The sequence below is a fragment of the Cucumis sativus genome, chromosome 7 (assembly GCF_000004075.3).
Source record: "Cucumis sativus cultivar 9930 chromosome 7, Cucumber_9930_V3, whole genome shotgun sequence".
NCBI classification, from domain to species: Eukaryota; Viridiplantae; Streptophyta; class Magnoliopsida; order Cucurbitales; family Cucurbitaceae; genus Cucumis; species Cucumis sativus.
Window position 1 is genome coordinate 5,253,712 of NC_026661.2, and position 13,083 is coordinate 5,266,794.

The following is a 13,083-nucleotide window of genomic DNA, read 5'->3' on the forward strand; positions in this document are numbered from 1 at the left end:
ACTTGCCTTATCCAAGTTGTGTGTGTATTATGTGATAACATACTAATTTTAAATTTATGACTTCATTCAATTTCACTTCAACTGCTATTTAAACTTTGTCATTGTAACCTAAAACAACAAAAAACAAATATTGTTTATACCACCTTTCATTATGGATGGGTAGTCCTATATAAATTTCAAAATGACAACCATTTCAATTCTTTAATCAAAGCATCCAAATCAGAGTAAGATGATCCATTTTCTGCAATAGCATTCCTTGCCATTTGAGCAAATTCTTTAGCTCTGTTTCTCATCTCCTCTGCTTCTTCTCCCTCCATAACTCTATTTATTGCCTTCTCCACAGCTTCCCTTTTCATGAAATCCCCCACAATTCTCACCCATTTCTGAACCCCAACACCAACTCCAATTCTCAACACCTCCGTCACTAGTTTTTCATTGTAAAATTGCTCCCCCGATACTGGCCACGTCACCATAGGAACTCCGGCAACCACTCCTTCCAGTGTGGAATTCCAGCCACAGTGTGTCACAAATCCACCCACCGCCGGATGTTCCAGTATCAAAACCTGCGGTGCCCATCCTCTTATAATCATCCCCTTTCCCTCCACCCTCTTTTCGAACCCTTTTGGTAACCATTCCTCATCCTCCCCTTTTTCTTCTTCTCCTTTCACTTTTCTCACCACCCATATGAAGTTTTTTCCACAAGCTTCAAGCCCACTTGCAATCTCCTTCAACTGATCGAAACTGAAGTTCGCTATACTTCCGAAGCACACGTACACAACTGAGTTGGATTTCTTCGAATCAAGCCATTTTAAGCACTCGTGTTCGTTAATGCTGGATTCATTTCCTCTCCAAGCTTTTTCTTCGGTTTCCTTATTGCATAAAGAAAGTGGGCCAATATGCCAAGCCTTTCTTCCAAAGACATTTCTATAGCAATCTGCATACTCTGCTTCCAACTCGTAAAAACTATTCATAACAACCCCATAACACGTCGACTCTGCCTCTAGTGCCTTCTCCATAAATTCACTTAAATAATTTTTTACATTCTCCCGCACGAATTCAGGAAGTTTCATTTTCGTGAAAGTAATGTCTCTGGGTAGACAGGGAATGAGAAAAGGCTCCGTTTCGGACGAAACGTGGTTGTAAGGCTGGTGAATCCTGACAAACTCCGAAGCACAGAAGGAGAAAAAGCAAGAGCCATGGAAATTGAGCCTTGGGATTCCAACTTTAGCAGCAACATCATTAGCCCAAGGGAAGAACATATCGGCTATAATACAATGGGGGCGGTGTTCCATAACAGCCTCCTCAAATGGGGTTTGAAGCAAATTCAAAGCAGAGATGAATTTGGGGATCATGGCAGGACTTATAACGAAATCAAGATTTTCACACCCATCTGGTAAGCCAACTTCAGCAGAAGGGAATTTGAGGATGAGAAGATGAATATTGGAAGCATATAAGGATTTGGAGCTTTTGATTGAATTAGAGATGGAGATAGAATTGAGAGGGGTGGTGACGATGGTGATCTTGATACCACGAGAAGACAATAATTTGGCCATGTCGACGATGGGGATCATATGGCCTTGAGCCAAGAAAGGGAACAAGAAAATGTGAAGCACACTGTCATGGGTACTCATTTAAACAGATTGAAGAAACGAAGAAGGAAAGTTGGAGAAGAGAAGAGAAATTTGTGAAGAAAAAAGACGAGGGAAGTAGAGATATATATAGACATACACATAAAAATTCAGACTTGGATTGGAGACTCAATTTCCAATTTAAATCTTTAATAAGCAGTGAGGAAAAAGCAGTAAAAAACAATTAAACAAATGAAAAACCATTAAAATAAGTTGAATAACGAGTAATTCATTTCCTTGGAAGTTAGGTTTAAGCATTGAGCTTTATAATATGATATTTAATGAGACAATGAGTTTAAATGATAAAGAAAGACTTGTGAGATTCTGCTTGGCCTCCACGAAATAAGAAAACTATCAACTTGTATAACTTTTCTAATGTTCTTAACTATTTTTTATTAGAGCAATTCAAACCATCAAATAGAGATGATAAATCGATCATATCTTCCCTTGAGATTTCAAGTATATGCCAAACATACTAAAAAAATGTAGACATACATCACAAATATCATATTTTATATATATAAATATATATCATACAACTTTATAGTTTCTTGTTAATTCTTGTTTTCGTTTACGAACGGCAACAATATTTGTATTTGAATAATCTTTTTCTAAAAATAACTATTTTAATAAGTTCATAATCCTACCTTGTTTTCATTATTTTCATGAACAGGGTCTTGGATGTGAAATTTTTTAAGTGATTTAAAAAAAAAAATCAAATACAAATATATAATATGAAATAGACAAATGTTTTATTCTCATTCATATGTAAGATTAGTTCTATTTATGGAATATAATTAACACAAGTTTCTTTTTTATTACATACTCATCTAGCTATAAGTGAAACAATTACAACATATTAACATACGGTCATTTCTATCAAAATAGTCACAACCCATTGGTATCAACACATTTGAATAATCATGTCTCATATTGGATAGTTGTATACTATTGATATTGATCGATTAAGACTACCAACTACATCTACTAGACTCATCGAACTCCTATATTAGAAAGTCGTGTCTTATCTAGAATGACAAAATAGAATTTTATTAAAAGGATAGGGGTAAGATATGAAATAAAATATTACTATTGTTAAATTTATGCCTTAAACCCAACAATACATTATTTCATTGGCGGGCTAACTCAAGTATGTGTGCTTCAAGTCTCTAGTCCATTGTTACCCGAAAGCTCTAACTTCTAGAGGTTGGGTCACCATCCAAACCCAATAATGTTACACGACCATAGGCCTAACTTCATTTTCACTTTGTTCTAAACTCACAATTAAAATGAGCTAATTTTTAATTAAAGCTTTTCATTTTGATTCATACCTTGTTTTGGTAATCCTACACTAATTGATCAAGCTAAACGACATAGCAACGATATTGTAATTTGTAAAAAATTTACTTAAAAGAAAAAAACCTCTTACTTATGTAAAGTATCATCCCTCCAACAAAAGATACAAACATATCACTAAAATTTCACATTATATGTGTTAATGAACCTTCATACTTTTAACCAATTCAATTGAGTCACAATTAGTTGATTATTTCCTTTCTTTTGACACACACCATTAACATATGAATGGACTTGATATAGAAAAATATTATGGTGCATCCATAGCTAATCAAATCACAATTTATCAATCTTTAGTCATATAAAAGTTTGGAATCACTCAATAAACTATAAAAAATAAAATTAATAAATTATACATGAAAATACATATCAATAAGGTATGGGATAAATGAATGATGCTACACATTAAATGAGAGTCAAAATTGTTATGTGTCTATAAAAAATAATGGGTGATAACATTATTTGTTTGATTCTTTGAACTTCAAAATGTATCTTCTTGTGTGCGTTTCATCTCTAAGCCAACTCTGACTATGTCTTCTCTTGTAATGATTCCCACCTTCAATTGATCAAGAAAGAGATGTCCATTGGTTATAATGTGAAGAAAATATTTGCATATGTATAATGTGAGAAGCATCATAACTATACAAGCTTTAATTTACTTACCAACTTTCCTTCACAATCTACCACGGGTAAACGATGGAACTTTGTTTCAAGCAATAGTCTATCACAAAGGAATAAGAAAAGATTAGGATTGTGAGGTTAAGAAACACACTAATTGTGTATGTTAATAATTAAATCAAAATCAAATTTCTTAGCTTATTATCTTTTTAGTGTCACATATTATCATTTAATTTGGTAGTTTCATATTTAACCATGGGAATCAACGTTAATTTAAGAACACAGACCTGGCAGCATTTTCAAAGTTCATGGTTTCACTAACAACCAATGGAGCAGGTGTCATTAAATCTCCTACAACTTCTCCATTCTTTTTGCTCAACAATTTCTGTATCAACTTGAAGCTCTGCCACGGTAACATAATTAATTCAACTTAGTTATCTTGAACAATGTTATAAATTAGTTAAATGGAAAATTAAAAAGAACATATTTTAATCTTTTTGTTACTTACTTCCCAGCTACAGTTAACATCTGGAAATATATTAATGATGTCACCACCACCCACACCTGTATATATATATATATCAGCATTTCAAATAAAAGTTAATTATAAGTTCAAGATGTTGGTGATTAATCTTGAGTATGTCTATATATATGTAATATGGGCACGTACCTGAAATTGAGTCCAATGCTAACAAATCATAATCTGAGACAACGCCAACCTGTTATGGAATTTGAAGACTATTTTCCAGTCATTCCCTCAAAGAAAATACATTTTTTATCAAAATGAATGCTGTTGTTATTATTATCGATCATTACCAGTTTCCAATCGTCATCAACTACAGGAAACCCAGATAGACTCTTCTCCACCAGAACTTCCAAGGCTGTTTCATCCGATCAAACCTCAAAGTTAGAAGGTTTTAGATCGTACAAAATTTGAAAGCTTGATTTGTAAATTTCAAGTACAAAATCAAAATGAAATTTCAAAACAGTTTGACGAGACGATTAAATTATAAATTTAAAATACCTTCCTCAACACTCGTGGAAGGCTTAAGAACCTGCAAATTCCCCTTCTTTGTCATGAAATCTCCAACCGCATACGATCCATTCCTAAACTGAAAAAACAAAACACAAACACGCATATAATTGATATTGATACTGATATAAACCCAAATAAATTCGAAAAATTAACTATTCAAGCCTACCGGAATAGAACTGGACACACGGTGACCGGAAAATGCCAACGCGACAACTGGAGACCGATACCCGGCATGCCGGAGTTGGGTCGTCGGCAATCGTGAGTTGGGAAAAACAGAGGGAACGTAGGGAGTAGAAATTGAGGCCATTTCTTTAATGGGTTATTGCGGCGGAGAATCGAAAACTAATTGAGAGAATTTTTGGAATGAATTTAGAAAGTAAAATGGTGATTTATAGGGGAAAGGCGGCGACGTCGGGGAAGGGAAACGGAATCTGAAAAATCAAATTCTAATTACTATTTGCTTTCTCGTTCAACCAATAGGTTTCCGTCACGTAGGTTTTAATAGTTTTCGTTTGACTAACTACGCGCATCTTCCGGGGTTTGGGTCCCACACGCTTCTCTCTTAGCCTGCCCACATCTGACACGTGTTGGTCTTTAGAAAAGTTTTGACTTTTATTAATGAAATTAATTGAAGCTAATTAATTGATTCACTCGAGATTCCTCTTATAGAATATATTTATAACATGGGATTTAATAGGTGCACATCAATTATTATAGCAAACAAAGAATGAAAAACATTACATGATGACGAGACCACATATATCAACATGAGATTTAATCTAATTGATCACACACCAAACTGACAATTTTGATGTATAAGTCATTATAAACATCTTTAAAAGATTTAACTTGCATGTATTGATAATACTAATCCAAGTTGTTGTATAGACTATATACATGTCTTATACCCAAGTAAACATTGAGTATGAATACAAATTAGTTGATTAAGGGCATACTAATTGTTTGAAAGAAATTGTTAATGGATTTTGTTTATGATTGATAAGTGAGGTACGAGATCTTCAATTTGTTTAGGAAAAGATATGGATGGAAATGTTCAAATAATATATTTTTTTAAAAAAAATAAAATAAAAGAATGTGTATGTTTTCCTAATTTCAAAATAAAGTGAGCAGAAAATGGAATTATTTGAAGGAAATAAGGACGAAATTGAAGTGAGAAGACCCATTTTTTGTCGATGTCTAGAAGCGTTGAGTTATTGAGAAAAACACGAGTTTAAAATGTTCAATTTAAAATCAGTACTAAAAATGAATTAAAAGAGAGAAAATGAAATAAAGGGAAGATTAGGTGATGTATGTTAGAAAAATAACCCAAATGAAAGAAGGTGAAGGAAGATTGCTGATACCAACAAAATGTCACATATAAGAACACTGATTGAATGAAGGAGGTATGCAAAATTCCATTTGGTCCCATTGTGCCCTGGGCTGGACTCTAGGCCAACTGGGCTTTGGAGCCCAAAACTCCATTTTGATGGGCTTAGCTCAGTTTAGTTAACTCTTTAAACATAGAGTGAGTTCGAGGATTTAAAAGACTTTGCTTAGCCTCTGTTATGGATATGTGGTATAGCATGAGTTCGAGGGTTTCTTTTAATCTCCATCATATCATAAATTGTTGGTGCTCTCTTTTTCCCTCACATTTGATTAACCATTAAAAAAGCTTGGATTAGATGCTTATCTTTTAATATTTTCAGTCACCAACTATCAAAGTCAATAAAGTTATTTTATTTTCTTTTCTTTTTTTAATGGTTGTGGCTAAGTGTTTGGTCTTAAACTAGCATTATTTTGATAAGTATGTATAGAATTTGTTTTAAATGTCAAAGATAGTTGAATATGTGTATACATGTAGCCACTTTCTTTGTTAATTATTTATTAATGGTTAAGATCTTGTTTGGTAATTGTTATGCTTTTTGTTTTTTCGTCTTTTAACATTAAGGGAGCGTTTGAGGCGTGGAGTGAGTTCTTCCAATATGTGGTCATTATAGTAGTTTATGGATTAATATAGTATGTGTTTGGAGTGTAGATTATTATAATTTATGTTCAAATAATGGAGGAATAGTGAAATGAGAGAGTGAAAAATAATGACATATAAGAGAGATAGAGGCGAGGAATAGTGAAAGGGGAAATGAGGAATATCAAAAGGATGGAGTGAGAAACATGAGAAGTAAGAAAAAAAAGTATAATAATCCTAGAGACAAACATGGAGTGGGCTACACTCCTCGTAATCTGAGGGCCAACCGACCCCTAAGATTATTTCCTTTCATTTCCAATTAATGATGCGTTTTTCTTTCAAGTACAATGGTTAAATTTTTAGTCAAATTCAAAAAATAAGCTTAAATATAAGTATGTGGAGACATATAAGTATGTGTATCAAATGCAAGAATTAATGTATAAAACCAGACTATCAAATGTTTAATGTATTTATACCGCCATTAATTGATTAAATTAACATTTCATAGGATGACCATATATAGATTGGCATTAATCTTGAGTGAGTTATGAATGAGTCTATAAAGACAACCTCTTGATATGTATGAGTGAGAGTGATCAAATTATGAACCTATAAAGACAGTTCTTTGATTTGTGTGAGCGAGAGTGATTAGATTGTGACTGAATAAGCCTATAATATTGAGGATTTGCAAGCGAAATAAAAGTTCTACAGTTTGAGTAATGAAATAGTAATATGAAGGAAAAACATATTTATACTCACGTGTGCGACACCTCATTCATTCGATAGAAAAACAACTCAACAAAGAGGAGCACACAGGGGTCGAATGAATAAATGTTATGGTTGTTGAGTTAGCTTATGGCTACTTTGCCATACCTCGTAACAATCTAGTTTATGTCGACCTTCGTAGTCTTCACATCTTCTTGGTGTCTTTTTAAACATGTTTGAACGCCGCATCAATGTAAAGTCAAAGCTAACATTTCAGCTACCTCTAACCTGACTGAAAACTCACAAATGCAACATGGCCTAAGTAAAATTAGCTCGTACAATAACATCACTCATGACTAATGTTTGACAAAAAAGAAACAATTCTAACTCTAACACCACATCTTCATATTTTTAGGCAACTTAATTGAGTAAGAAGGGACATATTAACTATGCCACTCATTTGGTTAAATTTGAGTTAATTTGTTAAATTTAAAGTGTTCAAAAAATGGGTACAAAGATGGATTGAATGAGGAATAGATGTGAATGTTTGAACCTTAGACTTGAGGTATTATTAAAACTGGAAAATACATTTCACCTTTGTTTGCCAATGCTCTACATGAATTATATTTTGAAGTGATATATTTTACAATCTTTACATGAAAACAACTTCAAAGTTTCCATCTCCTGCTTTCCAAACCTCAAGAATCAAATAAGAACGGAAATTAAACTCTTAAATAATACAAAATTTCCTATAATTTTTAATTTTCTCGGTTAGGAACCAAGAACAATATAATTTATAATGCTGAAAATAAAAAAAGAAAAAAAAGTAGAAAGATAAAAAGATAATACTATTAAGATCCTAAAAAAAGAAAAAGAAAAAAGTATCCACAAACATTACCTTATCTCAAAAAAGAATTAATAAGAAAACAAAATATATATTATATATGTGAAAAAAGAAAAGAAAAAAAAGGTATCATTATCTTTTAAAGGAATCTACGGCGGCGATGTGTTGAAAAATTATGATCTCCGATTTAGGGTTTTTAGGGAAAAATGAGAAGAGATATATAAATCCTTGAAGTATCGAAAACCCCTTTTTTTTTCTTTCTTCAGTGCAGTTTCAGCTGCCCTCCGATTGAAAACCCTCAAATCTCCGTCTTCTTCTCCGCCCTCGGATCCAGGGCTCCGACCATCTATCCCTTCTTTTACCTTCCCTCTCCTCCACTATCATTCTCTCCCCCACCCACCCCTTTCACAACAAACCCTAAAAAAACAAACTCTTTTTCTTCTTACCACAGAAAAAAAAAAACCCCAAAACATTCTTCTTCCTATTTCTTCCTTACTATCAATTTCTCTTCTTTTTTCTGTTCATCTTGCCGTTACTGCTTTATTCTGAATAATAGAGGAGAGGGAAGCGAGTCAAAGATAAAAAAAAATCTAAAAATTTTTTGAAAAATCAAAAAGAAAACAACACACAACATTCCACCGAGTTTTTCTCTCTCTCCACCATGGCTCAGGTTCCACCTCAACCTCAAGTTCCTAACTCCGGCGCCGATCCGGCTGCCAATGGAGGGGCAAATCAGCATGTCACCACCTCCCTCTATGTTGGAGATCTTGACGTTAACGTCACCGATTCCCAGCTTTATGATCTTTTCAATCAGGTGGGGCAGGTGGTTTCTGTTAGGGTTTGCAGGGATTTAACCAGTCGTCGATCGCTTGGTTATGGCTATGTCAATTACAGCAACCCAGTGGATGGTTTGTCCAACCCTTCTAATCTTTACTGTCTAATTCTTCTACATTTTCCCATGTTTATATCTTTGCTTGAGTTTTCTGTTTTTATGGAGTCTTGTTGTCCTTCCACATTTTAGGAATTATGGCCTCTACTTGCTTGCTTGCTTCGTTTAGGGAATAAGAACGCTTTTTTTTTTTTTTTTTTTTTACTGGGCTTGGTAAATGTCTTAATTTCATTCACGTGTGAGGAAACATTGAATGTGTTGCTTCGTTTAGGGTATACCAACATATGTTTGTTTCTTTCATTTTATATTCTCGATTGTGTTGGATTTTTGTAGTTAGCAAGAAATGCGTGGCTGAGTATGGATTGTTGTTTTGTTTCTACTTCATTTCCGTTTTTATCTTGTCTTTCCTTTTATTCTTTCTTGTATTTCAATTCTGAGTCATTCTGAAGTTATTGTGATATCTTAATGGTGGGTGCAAAGGGAGTTGTAGTTCTTCTGTTCATTTCATGTATTGAATGCTTTCATTTTCTCAGTTTCTGCTTGATTTTGTTTTTTCTTGTTTCATTTTCTCATTGTCTGTTTCATTTTACCTTGGAATTCATTACAGCTTCAAGGGCATTAGATGTGCTAAACTTCACCCCTTTGAATGGAAATCCTATTAGAGTCATGTATTCTCATCGTGACCCTAGCGTGCGGAAAAGTGGGTCTGGAAACATATTTATCAAGGTAAGTACTGTGGCGAGATTTTTTGTTTTTTTTATTGTCTCAGTGGCTTGGTTGTTAGATGTTTTGACTTATGCTGCTCTTAAATCATAGAACTTGGACAAGGCAATTGATCACAAAGCGTTGCATGATACTTTCTCTGCATTTGGAAGCATTCTATCATGCAAGGTTGCTACCGATTCATCTGGCCAGTCTAAGGGCTTTGGTTTTGTGCAATTTGACACCGAGGAAGCTGCCTTAAAAGCTATAGAAAAGTTGAATGGTATGCTGCTAAATGACAAGCAGGTGTTTGTGGGACCTTTCCTTCGCAAGCAAGAAAGAGAAAGTGTCAGTGAGAAAACAAAATTCAATAACGTTTTTGTCAAGAATCTCGCAGAAACTACCTCTGAAGAAGATTTGAAGAATATGTTTGGGGAGTTCGGACCAATCACCAGTGTTGTGGTGATGAGGGATGGGGAAGGAAAATCAAAATGCTTTGGCTTTGTAAATTTTGAGAATGCGGATGATGCTGCTAGATCTGTTGAAGCACTTAATGGAAAGAAGGTTGATGGGAAAGAGTGGTACGTTGGGAAAGCCCAGAAGAAATCTGAAAGAGAAGTTGAACTGAAAAGTCGATTTGAACAGAGTGTAAAAGAAGCCGCTGACAAGTATCAAGGAGCAAACTTATATGTTAAGAATTTAGATGATAGCATCGATGATGACAAACTGAAGGAGTTATTCACTGGTTTTGGAACCATTACCTCATGCAAGGTTGTAAGGACTAAATAAGTTTTGTTGTCTTAGACTCTTAAATGCTTCAGCAGGGTGTTAACTAATGTTTTGATCCTTTACATGCCTCCAGGTTATGCGTGACCCCAATGGAATCAGTAGAGGATCTGGCTTTGTTGCATTCTCTTCTCCTGAAGAGGCTGCAAGAGCTGTGAGTTACATTATTGCTCCCAAGACCATTATTTAAATTTTATTTATTTATTGTTGACTGTCGTATTACAGTTAATTGTTGTCCATGGAACTCTTCTTATCTGTTTCTGTAATCTGATAGCTTGCTGAGATGAATGGAAGAATGATTGTGAGCAAACCTCTTTATGTTGCACTTGCACAGAGGAAGGAAGATAGAAGAGCTAGGTTGCAAGTATGTCTGTACTGATTATTATGTTGCAATTGTGGATGGAGTTGTTCTTTCCCGTTTGTTTTCCATCCTTGTATTTATCTATCCATTTCCTTTTTTTTTTTGACATTGTCCGTATTTTATCTGTGTGAATCACAGGCACAGTTTTCCCAAATGCAGCCAATGGCAATGGCATCTTCAGTTGCTCCTCGTGGCATGCCTATGTATCCTCCAGGTGGTCCAGGTATCGGACAACAAATATTCTATGGACAAGCTCCACCGACTATTATTTCCTCACAGGTAACTTCTCTCTCCGAAAGGGAAAACGAACACCTAGACCAATGTGGTTTGCATATAAAATGATTATTTTTTCTTTATATTTGTTCAATTGAAGAAGTCAAATTGTGACTGCATTCAAATCATTCTGTGAATTCTTTCAGCCTGGCTTTGGTTATCAGCAGCAACTCATGCCTGGAATGAGGCCTGGTGGAGGTCCCATGCCAAATTTCTTTGTGCCAATGGTTCAGCAGGGTCAGCAAGGGCAAAGATCGGGTGGCAGACGTGCTGGTGCCATTCAGCAAACCCAGCAGCCTGTACCTTTGATGCAGCAGCAGGTTGGTATTGCTTTTTCTGCCTTATTTTTTCCTCTCTGACCATGATTGGCCCGTTCTAATCAAGACACTAATGCATATATTTTTAACCTGAAAGATGCTACCTAGAGGACGCGTCTACCGTTATCCTCCTGGACGTGGACTGCCTGATCTTCCCATGCCTGGTGTTGCTGGAGGAATGTTCTCTGTTCCATATGAGATGGGTGGAATGCCACCACGTGATGCTGTTCACCCTCAACCAGTTCCTGTGGGTGCTTTGGCTTCTGCTCTTGCAAATGCTACTCCAGACCAGCAGAGAACGGTAGGTTCTAAAATCAAATCTGTCATCAAGCATTTTGCTCTCTGTTCCACGTGATGCTGTTCACCCTCAAAGGAGGAATGTTCTCTGTTCCATATGAGAACGGTAGCTTGTCTTTCTGTTTGTGTTCTATTATACAATCATGACTGCCTGTTTTGTTGTTCTTCAGATGCTGGGGGAGAACCTTTATCCACTTGTTGAACAGCTAGAGCCTGATAATGCCGCCAAGGTAACAGGAATGCTATTGGAAATGGACCAAACTGAGGTTCTACATTTGCTTGAGTCGCCCGAAGCTCTGAAAGCTAAGGTGGCGGAAGCAATGGAGGTTTTAAGAAGTGTCGCTCAGCAGTCTGGCAATGCAGCTGATCAATTGGCTTCACTATCCTTGACTGACAATCTTGATTCCTAATCTGAATGTTGCAAACCCCTTCTGTTTTTTCATGAGCCGCAAACCTTTTTACTTGGTGCTTTTTATTGACTTTGAGATGGGAAGTTCAACTATTTTTGTTCGGACCGAGTGATTTTTATTACTGGCAATGATTGTGGGAACCTATGCTTAAGTTTTGTTGTGACGCGTTTTACTTTTCATTACAAATGCGCTTTGGAAGTTAACTCTTATGAGTTTTGGTTTAAATGAAATTGAATGTTTGATTTATTTTATCTTTTTAGTTTTAATGTATATTTAGGAAAACAAAGGTTCACTTCTTGGTTAAAACTTAAAACTTTTGTTAGATTATTTCAAGCGTTCAGGCTTGGTATATGATTTTGGGTATTAAATTTGAGTTGATATATGTCTACATTTTCACCATCTTGCAAGAGAATCTGTGAAATAAACTTACATGAGGTGTTAAATATATATCTATATTTCTGTCGATGAAGCAATGGTTCGTTTTTTTTTTTTTTAACAATGGAAAATAATGTTGAAGCAGTTATTATATAATTGAATTTCAATTATCTAGATGTGTATTATTGTTGCCAATTAATATCAATCTCAACGTCAATTTGTGTGAATGATGATAATGATGTAATCTACAATTTCTAATGCCTCATCGGTCATCCACCATTATGATGAAAACAGAACCCTATAAGCTATGATTGATGTTCTTTTGAACAATTTTAGTTTAAGAGTTAAAAAGAACACTTTACCAAAGATGATGCATATTTTTATATATTTAAAGCTAAGAGTTGGATAATCGTTGGAAATAGTACAAAAAGACAATTTAGAATAGCACCACTTTTTGCTAATTGTTTTAATAGCATTGTCTTGTGCTGTTTGACAAGGATTGATATGGAAACAAAAACAAAAC

General features: G+C 34.9%; 3 protein-coding genes across 3 annotated transcripts; 1 reads left to right on the forward strand and 2 right to left on the reverse strand.

Annotated features, from left to right (window-relative positions):
• Window positions 1–43: 43 nt before the first annotated feature.
• On the reverse strand, window positions 44–1,792 carry LOC101218912 (scopoletin glucosyltransferase). Its single transcript, XM_011660594.2, has one exon. It carries the CDS (start codon window positions 1,629–1,631, stop codon window positions 177–179), a length of 1,455 nt encoding a protein of 484 aa, XP_011658896.1. The 5' UTR covers window positions 1,632–1,792; the 3' UTR covers window positions 44–176.
• A 1,432-nt stretch (window positions 1,793–3,224) lies between these two features.
• LOC101203218 (CBS domain-containing protein CBSX2, chloroplastic) lies at window positions 3,225–5,018 on the reverse strand. Its single transcript, XM_004136923.3, has 8 exons — window positions 4,805–5,018; window positions 4,627–4,714; window positions 4,419–4,483; window positions 4,273–4,321; window positions 4,111–4,166; window positions 3,890–4,005; window positions 3,648–3,705; window positions 3,225–3,540 (listed from the first exon to the last, which is right to left on the reverse strand). Exons 1-8 carry the CDS (start codon window positions 4,943–4,945, stop codon window positions 3,466–3,468), a joined length of 648 nt encoding a protein of 215 aa, XP_004136971.1. The 5' UTR covers window positions 4,946–5,018; the 3' UTR covers window positions 3,225–3,465.
• Window positions 5,019–8,414: 3,396 nt separating this feature from the next.
• On the forward strand, window positions 8,415–12,436 carry LOC101223017 (polyadenylate-binding protein 2). The gene is given in 9 exon segments (NM_001305729.1): window positions 8,415–9,058; window positions 9,647–9,765; window positions 9,856–10,512; window positions 10,604–10,681; window positions 10,802–10,891; window positions 11,027–11,167; window positions 11,308–11,481; window positions 11,576–11,779; window positions 11,946–12,436. Coding segments are annotated over 9 exon segments (1,950 nt in total). The 5' UTR covers window positions 8,415–8,811; the 3' UTR covers window positions 12,186–12,436.
• The last annotated feature ends 647 nt before the right edge of the window (window positions 12,437–13,083 follow it).

Bases quoted from the DNA above. Each gene is read 5' to 3' on its own strand.
- LOC101218912 (XM_011660594.2), bottom strand. From the start codon at position 1,631: ATGAGTACCCATGACAGTGTGCTTCACATTTTCTTGTTCCCTTTCTTG.
- LOC101203218 (XM_004136923.3), bottom strand. From the start codon at position 4,945: ATGGCCTCAATTTCTACTCCCTACGTTCCCTCTGTTTTTCCCAACTCA. The intron at 4,484-4,626 runs GTATTTTAAATT...CGGATGAAACAG, and splicing joins TTCCACGAGTGTTGAGGAAG to CCTTGGAAGTTCTGGTGGAG. The intron at 4,006-4,110 runs GTAAGTAACAAA...TTACCGTGGCAG, and splicing joins ATGTTAACTGTAGCTGGGAA to AGCTTCAAGTTGATACAGAA.